We start from the raw sequence: 21,417 nt of genomic DNA, 5'->3' as shown, positions 1-21,417 counted from the left end.
GTGGCAGCAGTTGTGCCCCAGTTGTACACTTCACAGCTAGATTTGCATCAAGCACATTCAAAAATACGCCATTCTTATCCGTCCCCAGGATGACACCGGGGTAGGTAGCAAAGTCTTTCCTGATCCCAGCTCTGTTCATCTTGGCTTCTTTTAAAAACACAGCAAGCAAGGGTTACTCCAAGCGGAGTCTCCCTTTTTTCCAAAAATTGGGCCACACACACACCCCTTCAGTGGCAGCACTTGGGCCCTAGTTGCAAACAGGATGTTTTGATTTGCATCAAGCACATTCCAAATCCACAAGCATTTACTCTCCCCAGGATGACACAGGGGTAGTAAATTCCTTCTGGATCCATGACTTGTTCATTTTGATGAACGTCAGTCTGTCCACATTGTCACTGGACAGACGCGTGCGCTTATCTGTCAGCACACACCCAGCAGCACTGAATACACGTTCAGAGACAACGCTGGCAGCTGGACACGACAAAATCTCCAAGGCGTAACTGGAGAGCTCTGGCCATTTTTCTATGTTTGAAGCCCAAAAGGAGCAAGGCTCCAGTTGCACAGTCATGGCATCGATGTTCATTTGGAGATACTCCTGTATCATCCTCTCCAGCCGTTGACTATGTGTCAGACTTGTTGTCTCTGGTGGCCTTGCAAAAGAGGGTCTAAAAAAATTATGAAAAGATTCCATAAAATTGCTGTTACCGGCACCAGATACGGTCCTACTGGTACGGGTAGACTGGTGAAGATGACGAGACCGTCCCATGTTTGTCAAGTTACAACTGGGAGATTCCCTCCCTGCACCTGCACGGTTGTTTGGTGGAAAAGCCGAGCTAAGATCGAGTAACAGCTTCTGCTGATACTCCTGCATACGTGCGTCCCTTTCTATGGCTGGAATTATGTCACAAAATTTGGACTTGTACCGGGGATCTAATAGTGTGGCAATCCAGTAGTCATCATCACTTCTAATTTTGACAATACGACTGTCATGTTGGAGGTAGTGCAACAAGAAGGCACTCATGTGTCTTGCGCAGCCATGCGGACCAAGTCCACGCTGTGTTTGTGGCATAGAGGTGCTAACCGTTCTTTCTTCCTCTGACATCTCCCCCCAACCTCTTTCAACTGAAATTTGACCAAGGTCTCCCTCATCCGCTGAGTCTTCCATGTCCATGGACAGTTCGTCCTCCATTTCTTCATGTTCTCCTGCACCTTGCTCAACTTTTCGCCTGCTACTATGCGCCCTTGTCGATCCCTGTTCCCCATGGTCCCATGCCTGCTGCGTTGGTGATGATGAACGTCTGGATCTTGGTGATGTTGTTGTCCCTTGCACATATGAATCCTCCTGTAGTTCCTCCCCTTCATGTTGTCCCACCCCCTGACTCCGAATAGTGTTTAGCGTGTGCTCCAGCATGTAAATGACTGGAATCGTCATGCTGATAATGGCATTGTCAGAGCTAAACATATTCGTCGCCATGTCGAAACTGTGCAGAAGGGTGCATAGGTCCTTGATCTGAGACCACTCCATCAGGGTGATCTGCCCCACCTCTGCATCTCGTTGGCCCAGGCTATACGTCATGACGTATTGCACCAGGGCTCTGCGGTGCTGCCACAGTCGCTGTAACATGTGTAGAGTTGAATTCCAGCGTGTCGCCACATCGCATTTCAGGCGATGAACCGGCAGGCCGAAAGACTTCTGGAGCGATGCAAGTCGCTCAGCTGCGGCGCTTGAACGCCGGAAGTGAGCAGACAGTTTTCGTGCCCTGTTCAGAAGGCCATCTAGGCCGGGATAGTGTGTTAAAAATTGCTGCACGACAAGGTTCAACACGTGAGCCATACAAGGTACGTGTGTCACCTTGCCCAGGCGAAGGGCCGCACCCAGGTTTGCAGCATTGTCGCACACGGCCTTACCAGGCTGCAGGTTGAGTGGAGACAACCATTTATTAAACTCGGACCGCAGAGCTGACCACAACTCCTCAGCTGTGTGACTCTTATTACCAAGACATGTCAAGCTAAAGACCGCCTGATGCCGTTGCGCTCGGCTGCCAGCATAGTAATGAGGCGTGCGTGATTCCTTCTGCGCAGTGAGAACGCTGGTGGCCTGACCAGGCAGGCTTGGGGCGGAGGTGGAGGACCCAGATGAGGTGGAGGATGCAGAAGCTGTGGCGGAACTTGGACAGACAGAGGATTGACACACAAGTCGTGGGGACGGCAAGACTTGTGCAGCAGACCCTTCACCATCTATCACCATAGTTACCCAGTGCCCAGTCAGCGACATGTAACGTCCCTGTCCATGCTTACTGGTCCAAGTATCGGTGGTGAAATGCACCCGTTCACACACAGAGTTTCTCAAGGAAGCGGTGATGTTGTGTGCGACATGCTGGTGTAGCGCGGGCACACCTTTCTTAGAGAAGTAGTGGCGACTAGGCATCTGGTACTGGGGCACAGCGACAGACATAAGGTCTCTAAAATCCTGTGTGTCCACTAGGCGGAAAGGCAGCATTTCGGTAGCCAACAGCTTACAGAGGGATAGAGTCAACCTCTTAGCTTTGTCATGGGTCGGAGGAAGTGGCCTTTTATTTGACCACATCTGAGGGACAGAGATCTGGCTGCTGTGTGTAGACGGTGTTGAGTAGGGTGTCCCTGGAAAAATGCAGGTTTGTGAGGAAAGTGCAGGCGGAGACATGATGTTGCCTTCATCCAACGTTGGTGCTATCGATGTCTGAGAGAGCTGTACACACTCACTTGTTTCCCCTTCCAAACCAACTGACGACCTTACAAGCAAACTGCCTGTTGCGGTTACAGTGGTGGAAGTTTTGCGTGGAAAAACAGGTGTGACAGCTGTCCCCACAGTCCTAGAAGATGAAGAGCGCGCGGATGCACTGGAAGGGGTGGGCGGTGGATGGTTCGCTCCGCTAGCCGGCATTGCAGCACGGTGAGCTTCCCACCGGGACTTATGATATTTATTCATGTGACGATTCATGGAAGAAGTTGTCAAACTGCTGAGGTTTTGACCTCTACTAACAGAATCATGACAAATGTTACATATCACATGAGTTGGGCGATCTTTTTCGATGTGAAAAAAGGCCCAGGCTAGGCAAGGCTTAGAGGCCATGCGACCTGTTGATCCACCCCGAATAATGCTCATAGGCAGAGTGGTGGCTGAGGATGCAGTTGTAGACGTGCTACCAGTGCTCCGACTCTGTCCAGGAAGGCGCAAGGTAACTTCGTCGTCGGTTGCATCCTCCTCCACCGCCTCTGTTGACCTCCTCGAGTGCCTGACTGGGGGTTGACAGTAGGTGGGATCTAGAACGTCATCATCAATTGTTGTGTTTGCACTCCCCTCCCCCTCAGACCGAGCCTCTTCTTGCCCTGACCGAATATTTAAGTTGTCATCCCAATCGGGTATCTGCGTCTCATCTTCATCAGTATGTTCCTCATTGTCTATAACCACAGGTGTTACAGTTTGTGACAAAGGGTCAACATTATGCTCAGAAACTTGGTCCTCACGGCCTGAATCTGAGTCACAAAGGTTCTGGGCATCACTGCAGACCATTTCCTGTTCTGTACTCACTGTAGCTTGGGAGCAGACCTCTGATTCCCAGGCTATAGTGTGACTGAACAGCTCTGCAGACTCAGCCATCTCAGTTCCACCATACTGTGCAGGGCTGATGGAGACTTCAGAGCTGGGAGAAATCAAGTGTGATTGGGATGACAACTCAGAGGAATGGTGTTTTTTGGATGCGGTACTTGAAGTGGCTGAGAGGGCACTTGTTGGACCACTTGAGATCCATTCAAGCATTTTCCTTTTTTGCCCATCATCTACCTTTGTTCCTCTTGTTCGTGTCCGTAAAAAAGGGAGCACATCGGATTGTCCACAATAAGTAGTAGACATCTTACTTTTGCTAGTAGATGGTCTATCTTCAGCAGATGATAATGGAGCTTTGCCACCTTCCCCACTGACAAAACATTTTTTGCCTTTTCCACCACGCCTCTTCCCCTTTCCACCAGCATCTGTCATTTTGCCACTCATGTTGATTGCGACAAGATTGTGGACTGAAAATGTGGTAGTAAAAATTGAGAGGTGGTGAAGATTGCAGTGGTGGTCTAGCTTTATTAACAGCAGAATAATAAAGAATAAATATCCCTGACAATGTAACTTAGTTATAATTCGTTGGAGTGTGCAACGCAGGCAGACGTGCTGCAAATGTCTTGGCACTAGTGGGACTATAGCAAAGTCCAATAGCCACGTATAGGATGCCACTAGGTACACTGAGTGTGTGCTAGTATAATGGCTTCGTTATAATTTGTTGTAGTGTGCAACGCAGGCAGATGCGCTCTGCAAATGTCTTGGCACTAGTGGGACTATAGCAAAGTCCAATAGCCACATATAGGATGCCACTAGGTACACTGAGTGTGTGCTAGTATAATGGCTTCGTTATAATTAGTTGGAGTGTGCAACGCAGGCAGATGCGCTCTGCAAATGTCTTGGCACTAGTGGGACTATAGCAAAGTCCAATAGCCACGTATAGGATGCCACTAGGTACACTGAGTGTTTGCTAGTATAATGGCTTCGTTATAATTTGTTGGAGTGTGCAACGCAGGCAGATGCGCTCTGCAAATGTCTTGGCACTAGTGGGACTATAGCAAAGTCCAATAGCCACGTATAGGATGCCACTAGGTACACTGAGTGTTTGCTAGTATAATGGCTTCGTTATAATTTGTTGGAGTGTGCAACGCAGGCAGATGCGCTCTGCAAATGTCTTGGCACTAGTGGGACTATAGCAAAGTCCAATAGCCACGTATAGGATGCCACTAGGTACACTGAGTGTTTGCTAGTATAATGGCTTCGTTATAATTTGTTGTAGTGTGCAACGCAGGCAGATGCGCTCTGCAAATGTCTTGGCACTAGTGGGACTATAGCAAAGTCCAATAGCCACGTATAGGATGCCACTAGGTACACTGAGTGTGTGCTAGTATAATGGCTTCGTTATAATTAGTTGGAGTGTGCAACGCAGGCAGATGCGCTCTGCAAATGTCTTGGCACTAGTGGGACTATAGCAAAGTCCAATAGCCACGTATAGGATGCCACTAGGTACACTGAGTGTGTGCTAGTATAATGGCTTCGTTATAATTAGTTGGAGTGTGCAACGCAGGCAGATGCGCTCTGCAAATGTCTTGGCACTAGTGGGACTATAGCAAAGTCCAATAGCCACGTATAGGATGCCACTAGGTACACTGAGTGTTTGCTAGTATAATGGCTTCGTTATAATTAGTTGGAGTGTGCAATGCAGGCAGATGTGCTCTGCTAATGTCTTTGCACTAGTGGGACTATAGCAAAGTCCAATAGCCACGTATAGGATGCCACTAGGTACACTGAGTGTTTGCTAGTAAAATTGCTTAGTTTAAAAAACATGGAGTGTGCAATGCAGGCAGATGTGCTCTGCAAATGTCTTGGCCCTAGTGGGACTATAGCAAAGTCCAATAGCCACGTATAGGATGCCACTAGGTACACTGAGTGTGTGCTAGTATAATGGCTTCGTTATAATTAGTTGGAGTGTGCAACGCAGGCAGATGCGCTCTGCAAATGTCTTGGCACTAGTGGGACTATAGCAAAGTCCAATAGCCACGTATAGGATGCCACTAGGTACACTGTGTGTTTGCTAGTATAATGGCTTCGTTATAATTAGTTGGAGTGTGCAACGCAGGCAGATGCGCTCTGCAAATGTCTTGGCACTAGTGGGACTATAGCAAAGTCCAATAGCCACGTATAGGATGCCACTAGGTACACTGTGTGTTTGCTAGTATAATGGCTGAGTTTAAAAAACTTGGAGTGTGCAATGCAGGCAGATGTGCTCTGCAAATGTCTTTGCACTAGTGGGACTATAGCAAAGTCCAATAGCCACAGATAGGATGCCACTAGGTACACTGAGTGTTTGCTAGTATAATGGCTTAGTTAGAATGAGTTGGAGTGTGCAGAGGACAAGAGGGTACAGTGGCAGGATTGTGGTGCTCTGGGTAGAGGAATGGAAGCCTGCCTTTCTATTCCCTCCTAATGGTGAAATGCAGGGAGGAAATCCCTGACCTGGGCTACACAGACGCTGTTGCTGTTTGCAGGACCTGTCACTTATGGCTCTCTGACCCTGCCGGTACGAGCCCTTAAAAGGACTGCTAGAATGTGCTCTCCCTAAGCTGTCTAACGCTGTGTATGCAGCGCATACAGCTGTATCGGCGATAGGACAAAGGACGGAACTGCGACAGTGATGTCTGACACCAAAGACGCAGAAGGCAGATAATGGCGATCGTGAAGAAAATGTCCGGTTTTATAATGCAGGGACATGTGACATGCAGATCCTATCACACATGCCGTTGCTTCTCTGCCTCAAAGTCCACTTAGGTGTGTGTGTGTCTGTGATTGGCTGACATGCTGGCCCGCCCCACAAGACGCGCGCGCTTAGGGAAGGAAGACAAGAAAAAAAAAAAAAAAATGGCGATCGCCATTATAGAAACAGCAGTGATCTGAAGGCGCTGTTCACGCACACTATACACTGAAATGTGATAATAGTTTGATTCACAGAGTGACTTACACTATTACAGCAGAAACCAAGCTAAGATTTAGCTGTTTTTTGGCTGCTAGAACCGTTCTCGAACGTTTCTAGAACTATCGAGCTTTTGCAAAAAGCTCGAGTTCTAGTTCGATCTAGAACATGCCCCAAAATCACTCGAGCCTAGAACTGGAGAACCACGAACCACGAACCGCGCTCAACTCTACTTATCAGCCACTCCACCACCGATTGCAATTCCTGGTACAGGAAAGGGGATGAAGATATGAGTAAGGATCTGTTGGATCCAAAACGCGTCTTCTGTTTCCCTTTTAATGGAGTTTAAACCATGGAATTTTAAAATGTTAATTTAAGCCTTTAAATTATTTGTCGTTTAGGATTGCAGGATTTTCATTGGATTTTTTTGGGTTTGCCTTTATACAACTTACTAGTGCTCTCACACTTAGGCGGGCTTTGCACATTACGACATCGCATGCCGATGCTGCGATGTCGAGTGGGATAGTCCCCGCCCCCGTCGTACGTGCGATATCTTGTGATAGCTCCCATAGCGAACATTATCGCTACGGCAACTTAACATGCACTCACCTGTCCTGCGACGTCTCTCTGGCCGGCGAACCGCCTCCTTCCTAAGGGGGCGGGCCGTGAGGCATCACAGCGACATCACACGGCCGGTGGCCAATAGCAATGGAGGGGCGGAGATAAGCGGGACGTAAACATCCCGCCCACCTCCTTCCTTCTCATAGTAGATGGGACACAGGTAAGGTGATGTTCTTCGCTCCTGCGGCTTTACACACAGCGATGTGTGCTGCCGCAGGAACGAGGAACAACATCATACCTGTCGCTGCACCGGCATTATGGAAATGTCGGAGACTGCACGGATGATACGATATCGACGCTTTTACGCTCGTTCATCGTATCAAAAAGGTTTTACACACTACGACATCGCAAGTGACGCCGGATGTGCGTCACTTTCGATTTGACCCCACCGACATCGCACCTGCGATGTCATAGTGTGCAAAGCCGCCCTTAGAGTACTGTGAACAATTTTAGGATTCAGAGTATAAGTTGGACATAGCTGAACTTAATTGAGCGTTGATGACCGAGGTTATTGTGGGAATGGGTGGACTGCAGAAGATGGGTTATCAAACGTGAATATATTTGTCTTGGAAAAACAAAGGCTTAGGGGTGAACTTATTACAATGTAAAAAATATATTAAGGGCCAGTACAGAGATCTTTCAAATGATCTTTTTACACCAAGAGCTCCATGATGACAATGAGGCATCATTTACGTCAACAGAAAAGGAGGTTTAATCATCACCACAGGCATTGATTGTTTATTGTGCAAGCAGTAATGGTCCAGTCACACATAACGATATCATTAACTAGATCGTTACTACGTCACAGTTTCCGGATCGTTGTTAAATCGTTGGTGAGATGTCACACAGTCATTTACCCAACGACTTTAGTAACAATGTAGCGACCTGTATAACGATCTTGTTGGTCATTGGGACCCTGTCACACAGCAGCTATGTAACGATTCCGACCTCGAATAGGGGCGTAGTGTTTGACGCTGTGAGCCACGTAGGCGTGCATATGGGTCACCTTTTCCACACCCCTCCTCTCCGTTTGGATTAGGCGGCCGGCCTAGAAGGCAACTTTGTATCGCTTCATCCTTTGTCCCTTTTTAAGCCTTGCTTTGAGAATAGAACCTGCGACACCACCCAGATTCATTCGTACTTTGTTCCCGGTTGCTTGCTTTCTTTTCAGATCGAAGCTGCATCTGCACTTTTATTATCATAGCATATACCAATCTGTGCAGAGGGGGGTGCGGAAAAGGTGATGCAACTGCACGCCTGCGTGTCACAGTTTTAAGTTCTCATCTAGGTCGTTAACGAGATTGTTGATAGGTGTGAAACATACCGATACATCCTGCCCAGCAGGAATCCAACGAGCCAAAATGGCCCAGGACATTCAGCAACGACCAACGATCTCACAACAGGGGGTGGATCGTTGGTACGTGTCAAACATAACGAGATCACTGGTGAAGTCGTTGTACTGTGATGTAGCAACGATGTCGTTAGCGATATCGTTATGTGTGAAGTGGCCTTTAGACTATGGAACACTCTGCACATGATACCATAATGGTCAATTTACTAAAAAGAAAATATTGCTGAAGATGGAACTTTGGTTTAAGGAACTACCGTGTTTTTCGAAAAATAAGACACTGTCTTATAATTTTTTTGCCCCCCAAAAAAGCACTAGGGCTTATTTTTGGAGGAGGTCTTATTCTTGGAGAAACACGGTTGGGGGTAAGTTTACCCCCCAAAAAAAGCAGACCCCCCCACTTCCAGGAGACTCATACTCACCAGACCAGGACTTCTGCGTGGCTGCCAGGTCCTCCCTGTGATCTCCGGTCGGTGCTGCACGCCGTCCTACCCTGCTGCTAGCTGACACACACAGCAGATCACAGGCACACACAGCCGATCACACACACACACAGCAGATCGCAGGCACACACAGCCGATCACACACACACACAGCAGAGCGCAGGCACACACAGCCGATCACAGATACACACAGCTGAATGCAGACTTACGCAGCCGATCGCAGAAAACACAGCTGATCACAGACACACACATAGCCGATTGCAGACACACACAGCAGATCACACACACACACACACACACACACACACAGCCAATCGTCGCGCACACATCACATCACATCCAGCGCTTACGGCCGCAGGGAAGGAACCAAGTCACGTGTCCCGCCGCAGGTCCTATTCACTGCGCTCCACAGCACTGCCTCTCAGGATTATGCCGGCGAGAAAGATCGGTGTCACTGGATGAGGTGAGTGTGTATGCGATCCGATGTGTGTGCAATCCGATGTGTGTGTGTGATTTGATGTTTGCGTGTGATCCAATGTTTTGTGTGTGCAATCTGATTGTGTGCGATCCAATGTTTGTGTGTGAGATCTGGTGTGTGTGTGTGATCTGATTGTGTGTCTATGTGTGTGAGAGCTGATGTGTGCAATCACTGCAGGTCCTGCCGCTCAGTGTCATTGTAATTGTGCCGCCGTCTACAAGGAAGTGTCCTGCAGTATCTGTAACCTTTTTAGCTGCATGGACACTTCATTATAGATCCGCGACTAGGGCTTATTTTCGGGGGAGGGCTTATATTTAAGCCTTGCTCCGAAAATGCTGAAAATCTCTGCTAGGGCTTATTTTTGGGGGAGGTCTTATTTTTGGAAAAACACGGTAGGCTGATTGCCTTATGTGGAATCAGGAAGGAAGTGTTCCCCTAATATGGGACAGTTAGCATTTGTGTTATGGTTTTTTCCCTTTCTATGAGTCAACCCATTGTGTGCATGCTCCTTGAGCCACTATCCTCCCTGCCCTCCAAGCAGTGTCTATTTGGTTTTAGCGCTGCATGGTTTCCATGGTACCGCCATGGGTCCGTGCGCATGCCCGGGCCGTGACGCTGGTGGGGGGTGGTTTAGATGGGTGGCTCTAGTGTGCATTGGCCTTTATACCAGCATTATTATCTGAATTCTTTTGTGTATTGTGTCTCTTCATGGTCTGGTACCTGGGTGCTCTCCCCAACATATAACCTTTTGTTTCATGTTTTTATATCGTGTCATGTTATCTTTTTTAAACTGTTACTATCTATTTCTATCTATTGTTCTAATAAATATTGTATATTTTATTGACCATCAAACTCCTTTGCTTTTTGGTTATGTTATAAGTGTACCTTGATGGACTTATGCCTTTATTCATTATTTTAAAAAAATAAGCAACAATATTCTCATATATTTACAGCAAACACATAAGTCTATGGATTTGATAGTCAGTTACACAACAATCATTATTTACAGATTGTGACTTACGTTGATATCCATCAGTATTGCATAATTTCCCAATGCAGCAATTCATAAAAAATCGGAATTTCCCATTTTCCACTAACATTGAACCCTTGGCTCCACACATAGTGTCGTTGGCACACGATTTTAATATTGACTTGTACACAATTCCATCTGCAAAATCAGTTCTTAAATGTCACAAACCCAGAACTGAGATGGGGAAACTGCAAATTTTGAAAAAAGTTTAGACTTTTACTCACTGTTATAACTGTATTGGGAAGCGGTCATACATCGGTCTCCAAGGCATTCAGTCTCAGATACATTACATGTTGTGGAGTTGCGGGAAAAGCCGGAATAACATTTAGAGGAAAAGACTGGAAAATAAATGTATCAATTTATATTATATTATATTTAGGAATAATGAAAAAGCAAGAGAACATTAGTATAATGTGCAAAAACACAAAAGTTTATTAATTACATGATTACACACAGGCTACATATAAAATCACTGTGTCTTAAAAACAAGCATATGGAGGGGAAGAGATGGTGTGCATGTGATAGGATGACATCCCAAAATGAGTAATTAAATGGCAAATGGATTCCTAGTACTCCTCGAACAGAGGAGACAGAGTAGAATATATTACAGAGAAATAGCCGTGCACTCTGTATTGTAAAATCTGCTGAAAACACAGCACATCCGAGTGCAAAGAAAATTCACGATTGAATAAATGGGATAGACTCTACCTAAAATGCTAAGTGCAAATATTGTATCCAGCATCGCATACCCAGGCCCTAAGGACCCCCCAACGCGCGTTTCGCCATGGTGTTATTTCTTCATAAGGGAGGAAGATATATTTAGTAATAGTCAGAAAGGAGCATTCAGGAGATTGGGTGAATATTCTAGTTCTCATTAGAATTGTGTTTAACATTGGTAAATTGATGTTAAAATTGAGTGGAATTCTTAATTCGTAAATCTTTTCATAATAATCCTCATTTGTATTTTGCTGCCTTATTTTTACTTTTAGGAATTAGATTATGAACTTAAGGATGTGATTTAACCTCTGCATTTTTTTCTAAAGTAATTAATAAATTTGTGAATATATTTGAGTGCAACTGAATTGTAGAAATGTTTTACAAACCTACATATTCTCCAGAATGCTATTTTTTTTTGCAATTTGCTCTGCCCAAATTCCAAAAACAAGGTGGCCAAGTAAATAATTATAACATAAAAATATAATCTTGGGACTGTAGTGAAAAAGACTGAAAAGAATGTCAACAATGGGGAAAGCAAAAATGAAAAGGATCTGAGAGCCGGACTGTAGGCAAGACTGATGAACAGTAATATTAACCTCTTTGAGACACATGACGTACTGGGTCCATCATTGATCGTGTTAGGGTAATTCCCGCCAGCTGCCGCAGGCATTCGGCAGCGATCACCGCAAATATCAACTGATTTGAACAGCTGACATGTGTGGCTATCAGGCACGGGTGGATCCGCGATCCATTCGTGACTGTTAACCCCTTACATCTCGCTCTGAAAATGTCACAGTGCAATGTAACAGCATGCTTTGGAAATCATTCACTTACCCGGCTCCATTGGAAGTCACATGGAGCCAATGTTTGCCATGATAGCACAGGATCATGTGATGACTCCTGTAGCTATCATGAGTCACTTCCTCTTACACCCGGCAGAGCGCCGCGTTAGAGAGGAGAGCAGTGTTTCTGCAGATCTCAGCTGTGTAGCTGTGATCTACTGAAATGGAATGAAAGAGCTATCAGGCTGCTGATTCTTATAGCCCCCTAGGGGGACTAGTAAAATAAAAAAAAGTTGAAAATGTTTTTAAAAAATTAAAAAAATTAAAAAAAACTAACAATTTAAATCACCCTCCATTTGCCCCATTGAAAATTAAAGAGTTAAAAAAAAAATAATATACACATATTTTGTATTGCTGCATTCAAAAACACCCAATCTATCAAAATATAAAATCAATTATTCTGATTTGTAAATGGCATAGCGCCAAAAAATTCCAAATGCCAAAATTAAGTTTTTTGGTCACCATAAATTTTGCACAAAAATGGATAACAGGCGATCAAAATATTGCTTCTGCGCAAAATGGCACCGTTAAAAATATCATGTCAAGATGAAAAAAATGAACTATCGTAGAGCCATTGATCCTGAAAAATTAGAACACTATGGATAACGGAAAATGGTGCAAAAAGTGCGCCTTTTTTGGGACAAATTCTAAATTTTTTTAACTCCTTATATAAAAGTAAACCTATACATGTTTGGTGTCTCCGAACTCATACCGACCTAAGGCTACTTTCACACATCAGTTTTTTTCCATCAGGTTCAATCCGGAAAAAAACGGGTAAAACGGATCCGGTACCGCATCCGGTTTTCCCCCATAGACTTGCATTGTTACCGGATTGTACCGGATGGCTTTGCGTTGCATCCGGTTTTTTCCGGATGCGGCAAAATAATTGAATGCGGCGGCCGGATAGAACGTATCATGTAAGGCTACTTTCACACATCCGGTTTGAGCCCTGCGGCTCAATCCGGCTGTGAAAACTATGCAACGGATGCGGTGAAAACACCGCATCCTTTGCATCAGTTTTTACATGCGGCCGGTCCGGTTTTTTCCGGTTGCGGCATGCTACTGAGCATGCGCAGTGGAAAATACCGCATGCGGCGACCGGATGCGTTTTTTTTCCGCATCGCGCCGCATCCGGCCTCCATAGGGATGCATTGAAAAATGCGCCGCAGCGGCCGGATGCGGCGCGATGCGGTGTTTTTTGCCGGAGCAAAAAACGTTGCAGGGTACGTTCGATCCGGCCGCCGCATCGGCTAAATCTGCCGCATGCGGCAAAAACCGGACCGAACGCAAGCCCCTACGGCACAATGCGGCACTAATGTAAGTCAATGCAAAAAAAAACCGCAATCGGCGTTACAAAAGCCGGTTGCGGTTTTTCTGCAGAACGCCGTATTGTGCCGCAGAGCAAAAATCCGGATGTGTGAAAGTAGCCTAACGTTTTTTGGCCCCTTAAAAAAACCGCATTCTGCCGGATCCGGCGCAATGCGGCATTGTATACAATGGGTGTCTATGCATGCCGGATCCGGCGCAATGCGGTTTAAACCGGATGCGGTGACCGCATCCGGTTTGGTAAACAGAGCATGCGCAAATTTTTTTTTTTCATCATCACAAAACTTATAAAAGGATCCAGCACATTCTACACACCTCCTGCCGGATCCTGACTTCAACTTCTGCTGTCCTCCAGTCCAGTGCTCCAGGGAACAGGTATGTCCACAGTACTGTCCACAGATCACTGCTGTGAGCTGCGTACATGTACTTAGACATTTTTTTTTCTTTTTTTGCAGGTGCAGTGTTGCCGTTGAATTTGTGGACAGCCAGTTGGTGTGTCCGTTTCCATTGAGTGCCAGTGCGGATTTGGAGGAGAGTGTTCCTGAGGTAATGTCCACAGTACTGTCCACAGATCACTGCTGTGAGCTGCGTACATGTACTTAGACATTTTTTTTTCTTTTTTTGCAGGTGCAGTGTTGCCGTTGAATAAAAAAAATATGTCGTCTTCTGGTAGCCCGCCCTTCGGTTCAGAAACTGAGGTATTTTTTTTTTTTTGGTGTTATTTTTTTAAAAAAAAAAAAAAAAAAATTTTTTAAATAAACGACATTTACACAGGTGGCCGAAACATCACAGGAGATGCTGCCAGAAGAGGACGGAAGGGGTGGAGAAATACACGGAGTGGGCGGTCATAGTGTAAGTTTCATACAGGAATTGTTTACCACAGCACACCAAACACATAAGTAAATAATGTTTTTTTTTTTCTTCACTAAAGGCTTCAACTTCTAGGGCTCACGATAGAGCTCCCCCAAGACCGTCCCAGGGTCGTCGTCGAGGTGGCGGTGGTCATAGTGTAAGTTATTTTTTTTTTTTTTTTTTTGTCATGTCAGTGTGAATTTTTGTCTATTTTTTTTTTAAATTTCTTTTTTCTTTCTTTGAACAGGCATCACAGCGTGCTCCCGATTCTGACGGTGAGGAGGCCGGATTTATCAACATCGACCTCCTCATCGATGAAGTTAGAGAAAGGGAGCCGCTGTGGAACATGGCTGACCGCCGCCACGCTGATTCGATCGTAACCCGTCGACTCTGGGACGAGGTATGCCACGCAGCGGTAGAAGGTTGGGGGGAGCTCAATTCTCGTGGCCAGAAGAAACAGCGTAAGTATTCACAGTTCAGTAGGTTATGCTGCATGATGTAATGTGTTGTATACTAACCACTTTCTGCTTTCCACTTTCAGGTGACAAACTTCAGAAGCGGTGGCGGTCTATCAGGGATCGCTTCAAAAAGGAGTTGAATCAAGAGATGCAGGCCCCGAGTGGATCCGGAGGACGCAGATCGAAGTACCGTTACTTTAGAGCGTTGTCGTTCCTCCGGACAACTATGGTGTGCAGAAGGTAAATATTCCCCACAATATGTACAAAGTATAATATTTTATGTCTGATTTTTTTTGCCTTTTTTTTTTTAGTCAGTGCCAATGTATAGCAATTAAATTAATTATTGTTTTGTTTTTCCTCTTTTTAACAGCACCGTCTGCAGCACTCAGGAGCCTGCATCAAACCCGACAGGAGCGATCCCTGAACAGTCCGCCACTGGGGAACACAGGCACAGACCCCACCCATCTGAACCTTCCCTTCCATCGACATCTGTCCCATCCACCTGCGCTGGAGCTTCCCGTGAGACTTCATTACCTGAAGCTGCTGGTGATGAGATAGCTTTTCCCCTACCCCACCCCTCTGACACTGCTGCCCTCAGTAGAACACCTTTGGGTTCTGGGCGTCAGCGTCATAGGGGTCAGGAAAAGAGCTATGCGCCCGAGTTCTTGCATCTAAATGCAGCCTTCCAGAACGCCATTCAATTATTAGCCGAACAAAATCGTTCATCTTTTAGCTTAATAAATGCCAATATGGAAAAAAATACGCACGAATTGTGCACGCGTCTGGACAGGCTGCATTTAGATGCAAGTAAATCACCCAATCATTGTTTTTTTCAAGCCGTACTAGAGCGCATGGAAAAGCTATCTCTTGACCATCAGATGCATGTAATGCAAGCCACACGGCAGGCTCTGGCGCAGGTTGACTCCCAACCACCTCCACCCACCCCTCCAAGACCACCTGCCCCCCCTCCAGCCATTGTCCCTACTCCCCCTACTGCCCAGTACCAGCCTGCTGCCCAGTACCAGCCCGCTGCCCAGTACCAGCCTGCTGCCCAGTACCAGCCTGCTGCCCAGTACCAGCCTGCTGCCCAGTACCAGCCTGCAGCCCAGTACCAGCCTGCAGCCCAGTACCAGCCTGCGGCCCAGTACCAGCTCCCAACCACATCTGCCCCTACACTTCCTACCCACTACCCCATCTCGCCTTCCACACCCATCATGACCCCAACTCAAGCCACTAATTCACCAGCCACCTCTTCTGTCTCCCAATCCCTCCACTCCACCCCTCAATCCTTACCAAATCCCATCCCATCTCCTGGTTTCCCTCTTGGTTTCTCAAGCACACCTTCACCTTCTGTTACTTCCCCACCACCACCACCAACACCACTTTCCACCCTCAATACTCCAACTGTGCGTGTGTTCCCACCTGTCAGCCCCTCCAGTACTATCTCCACCCCAAGCCCAAGATATACCAATTTATAATTTATGTTTGTAATAAAAATAAAAGTTTTTTGTTGAAAAGTATTTATTTGTTCTTGTTTTTTTTGGGTGGAATATTATTTTGCAAGTTAAGTAAATAAAAAGGTAATACAAAAACATAACATGTTGTAATTTGACGGTGTAAAAATTACAAATTTTTAAAGCGAGTGAAAGCTTAAAATTAACAAGGTTAACAAGATATTTTTTAATTTATTTTTAACTATTTTTATTTGTTATAAAACTAAAGAAAAATCTTATACCATTTGATCTTGCCAATCTACTCTACCTTCTGGGGACACAAAATAGTCAGCATATTTGTCACGGATTGTTGAACAGGCAACACTACTTCTAAATCCAGGACTGGTGTAGTCAGTCAAAGAGGTGGATTCCAAACTCTGGTCATCCAAGGACAAAGGTTCCTTTGTTAAAACAAAATTGTGCAGTACCACACATGCTTTCACAATTTCATCCACAGTTTCAATGTTTAAATTAATGGCTGTTAACAACACTCGCCATTTGCTGGTTAGTATCCCAAAGGAGCATTCCACCATTCTTCTGGCTCTGGATAATCTGTAATTATATATTTTTTGTGTTTGCGTCAATCCACGGCTTGCATATGGCTTCAATAGATGTTGGGAGAGTTGAAAGGCTTCGTCGGCCACAAAAACAAAGGGCATTGGGGGCTCACATGTGCCAGGAAGAGGTCTTGCAGGAGGGAAATCAAAAGTATTCCCATAGATTCGCCGCCCCATTGGGGACATTTTAAAGACCTGAGAGTCATTGGATCTCCCATATGCGCCAATGTCCACTGAGATGAATTTGTAGTCCGCATCCGTTATTGCCATTAGGACAATTGAGAAATATTTTTTATAATTGTAGTATTCTGACCCCGAAGCAGCAGGTTTCACAATTCTGATATGTTTGCCGTCCACTGAGCCAAGGCAATTTGGAAACTGACAAATGTTATAGTATTGTTCAGCAATTGCAAGCCATCTTTCCCTGGTGGGCTGGGGGATGAAATCCTCATGGAGGCAATCCCACAAGGCTTGGCAAGTGTCTCTAATGATTCCCGAGATGGTGGAAATTCCTAGTCGAAACTGGTAGTGGAGGGATGAAAGCGACTCTCCAGTTGCAAGGAATCTGTAAAGGAAAGACAATAATTATAAAAAAATAATAGCAAACACATTACAGTTAAAAGTCAATTTACAGGAGGATACAATTTAAAAAAAAAAAACTTACCTAAGCGTAACCAGCAAAACGCTCCTCGGGTGTTATAGAGAACCGGCTGTAGGTGTCCGTTTTACGGATGTTGTCCGCAACAAGGCCAAGGAGGACGTCAAAATTAATCACTGACATCCGGACATAGCTTGTGAATTTTTCATGGTTTCCACGGAGCTCCAGGTATAGGGTTGAAAACACCCCACGTGTCAGTCTCTGTGCAGTCAGGGGATGGATCCAAAAGCGTCGATGTCGCTGACGCCTCAGTCGCTGTCGCTCCTTTTCTCTGACGATGATACCCAAGCGATTTGCCTCAAATATAAAATCTGCAGCGATCTTTGTGTAATTTGCAAGAATAACATCCATGGTTTCTGCTTGCCTCTGTCTTCATTCTGTCATATATGCTTCAAAATACTGTATATATACTATATGTTCCCAATAGCCAATCAGAATACGGAACTCGTTAATTGTTTGTTTAGTGTTTAAAAAACGGATCCGTAAAAAAACGGACATAACGTATGCAAAACGGATGCAAACCGGACCCACCGGATCCGTTTTTTAACGGATCCGTCATAAACGGATCCGCTTAAAAACGGATCCGGTAGGTCCGGTTTGCTCCGGTTTGCACAACAAAACCGGAAACGTTGGATACGTCAAAAAAAAGGACTGTGCCTGAATACAGAAAACTGATGTGTGAAAGTAGCCTTAGGCATCACACTGACAAATCAGTTTTACCATATAGTGAACAGGGTTAATAAAATATCCCAAAAACTATCATGCAATTGCCCTTTTTTGCATTTTTTTACTTTTTTGCCGTTTTCCAGTACACTATGTGGTAAAACTAATGATTTCCTTCAAAAGTACAACTCGTCCCACAAACAAATAATCCCTAACACGGCAAAATTGATGGAAAAATAAAAGAGTTATGGTTCTTGAAAGAAGGGGAGCAAAAAAAAAAAAACCTGGAAAAATGGAAAATCGCCTGGGGGTGAAGGGGTTATTTTTTTTTATTTTTTCCTTTTAATCTAGGTTTATTATAAAATGCAATCTGGATAGATATCAGAGCATAATAAGAATAATTAAAATGAGATTAACTTAATAGTGAATCGAATTTCCGTGTAAAATCCACATTATTTGGTGAATTTGAATCTTGCCAGGTCTGGTTGTCTATACAACTAGTCATGTAGAAGTATCATATAAAAGATAAATATTAAAACCAGTGGACCTTAAATAGATGGATCCACACAAACTATTACTGGGTATGACAGATTTGCGGCTGTATGTACATATCCTTGGAAGTGTAAGAAATAAGTTGCCAACAATTATATTTTCATTTCCAAAAATGATCTAATGTGTGTCACAATTTATAGAACAAAGAATGTTGTGGTGGAATATATATTTATTTTAATTCAAATGCACTGGTAGAAAATAATGGAACAACAATAAAATAAAGTTGCAGACACTTCTTGGTGCACTATGTTTATACAGTGTGTCCACCCATATCCTGTCCACCGCCATTAACTTGAGAATGGTGGCAGCTATCGGCATAGAAGTGGTGTCTAGGTATAGTAAAGTAGCCATGCGCTACGCAATGAAACCACCTATAGCGACACCTGGTGGAAAACAACGGAGTTAGCATTTTTATCTCAAAAATGGAATGAGAGAGAGAAAAAAAGGGAATTACAAAGTTGTAGGGCATCATCAATTCAATACGAATTGACACCTTGCATACAGAAATGCTATGATTAGAATGTGTAAAACTCACAAGGCTGTGGACGTGAAGCGATACCTCATGGAGACCGTCCTACAAGTCATTGGGTATGGAGGCTGTGTGGAGTGGCCTCCACGCTCACCTGACCTGACCCCATCGGACTTCTTTCTGTGAGGTCACATCAAACAGCAGGTGTATACGACCCCTCCACCAACATTGCAGGACCTACGACGACGTATCACAGATGCTTGTGCAAACGTGTCACCTACCATATTGCACAACGTGCAGCAAGATACAGTATGCTGTGCAGAGTCCAGATGTGCATTGCAGCTGGCGGGGGCCACTGTGAGCATCAAAGTTAAATGAGCACCATACGCGTGACCAGCATTCAATGTTTTGGGGGGGGTCATGGGTTTCATATCATAGCATTTCTGTATGCAAGGTGTCAATTCATATTTAATTGATGATGCCCTACAACTTTGTAATTTACTATTTTTCTCTATCTCGTTCCGTTTTCGAGATAAAAATGCTAACTCCGTTGTTTTCCACCAGGTGGCGCTATAGGTGGTTTCATTGCGAAGCACATGGCTACTTTACTATACCTAGACACCACTTCTATGCCTATAGCTGCCGCTGTTCTCAAATTAATAGCGGTGGACAGGATACGATTGGACACACTGTATACTGTGAAGTGACTACACAAGTCTTACCTGAGATGACAAAGGCAGAGATCATGAAAAGTAAAGCCACCAGGTTCTTCATTGTGGATGATTGGGCGTCTCTCGGATTCTCTTCTGTTCGTCCTGTTGTCTGCACACATAGATCATATAAGTACTCTTTGGAAAAGTAAAGAAACTATTGTGTAATGGGATGGATGTGATCACTCCAATAACACTTGCCTTGGCACATCTCACTTTCCAACTTTCACTGGAAAGACAACCTCCACCATAAGACAACGATGTGATGACTAGTGATGAGGGAGCACAAGTATGATCGGATTTTTGAGTACTTGGATGCATGCGACTTGTGCATCAAGTATAATGGAAGTCAATGTGGAACTTGAGTATTTTTCTGAAAGATTTCCGTTGACTTTCGTTATACTCGGGAACTTCAGTCACACCCATCTATGCATCCAATAAAATATCGAGCACTCGTAGTGTTCACTCATCACTAGTGATGAAGATAATGTGTTCCATATATCACTATCAGGTGGGAATTTAAATATTGATAGTATAAAACTTAAAATTTTACTTACAGACGTCCTGCTAAATTTCCCCTTTTTTGCGTACAACTTCACTCTTTGGTTAGCGGTTTTGGAATCCCACCCGCAGCAAAAAGAACAGGATTTGTCACCAATGCACTTTGCGATCCTGACTCTAAACCTTTCCTAGCGTTATGGCCATCAGAATATCTACAATTTAATCTTCTCAGAAGCGCGTGTGTCTTGTTTGTCTTTGCGTAATGTTTAATTGTCTAAAATAAAGTCTAAACTCGTATATTTATTTTCCCTGAGGAATTGTAACTGGATACGTTTCACTGTGTGAACAAGCTTGATATTGTTTGTTTCTCCTTCAGGCGCTCTAAAATAAAGTTCCAACATTGAATACCATTTTTATTTTCATGAAATTATTAAATCCAAGCGTGATCATTTTATATAATATATATCTGCAGCCGATGGCACCATGTGTTTATGATAAACCATGTCAAATCCTCTAAATACACATTGGTGGAATTCTTGACCTATGCCAACCGATGAAACCCTAAAGTAGCCTAGTGTGGCCCAAATATCAAAGATGAAATTAAAGAAACATTATTAAGCACTACAAATATTCGGACCCATATGCACTACAATGACTTAGTAAGTTTTCAACTGGTTGTAATGATGAGCGGACACTACCATGCTCAGGTGTTCAGTACTGGTAACTAGTGATGAGTGAGCACTACCATGCTCGGATGCTCGGTATTGGTAACTAGTGATGAGCGGGCACTACCATGCTCGGGTGCTCGGTACTGGTAACTAGTGATGAGCGAGCACTACCATGCTCGGGTGCTCAGTACTGGTAACTAGTGATGAGCGGGCAGTACCATGCTCAGGTGTTCAGTACTGGTAACTAGTGATGAGTGAGCACTACCATACTCGGGTGCTCAGTACTGGTAACTAGTGATGAGCGGGCACTACCATGCTCAGGTGTTCAGTACTGGTAACTAGTGATGAGTGAGCACTACCATGCTCGGGTGCTCAGTACTGGTAACTAGTGATGAGCGAGCACTACCATGCTCAAGTGCTCAGTACATGTTACTAGTGATGAGTGGGCACTACCATGCTCGGGAGCTCGGTACTCGTAACTAGTGATGAGCGGGC

At 44.7% G+C, this 21,417-nt stretch overlaps 1 protein-coding gene across 1 annotated transcript in view; it reads right to left on the bottom strand.

Moving 5' to 3' along the window:
- The window catches only part of LOC142257078 (uncharacterized), a 31,252-nt gene extending 10,806 nt beyond the window's left edge, over nucleotides 1–20,446 (bottom strand). The window contains exons 1-4 of the mRNA XM_075329150.1: nucleotides 20,311–20,446; nucleotides 19,766–19,865; nucleotides 10,681–10,794; nucleotides 10,448–10,594 (exon numbers count right to left, since the gene is read on the bottom strand). Of these exons, the coding sequence (XP_075185265.1) occupies nucleotides 10,448–10,594; nucleotides 10,681–10,794; nucleotides 19,766–19,817 (313 nt within the window). The 5' untranslated portion in view covers nucleotides 19,818–19,865; nucleotides 20,311–20,446. The remainder of the gene's footprint in view (nucleotides 1–10,447; nucleotides 10,595–10,680; nucleotides 10,795–19,765; nucleotides 19,866–20,310) is intronic.
- Nucleotides 20,447–21,417: the final 971 nt, after the last annotated feature.

This window comes from Anomaloglossus baeobatrachus, chromosome 11 (genome assembly GCF_048569485.1).
Source record: "Anomaloglossus baeobatrachus isolate aAnoBae1 chromosome 11, aAnoBae1.hap1, whole genome shotgun sequence".
NCBI classification, from domain to species: Eukaryota; Metazoa; Chordata; class Amphibia; order Anura; family Aromobatidae; genus Anomaloglossus; species Anomaloglossus baeobatrachus.
Note: the sequence above shows the minus strand (reverse complement) of the source record. Positions and strands in the feature narration are given on the sequence as shown.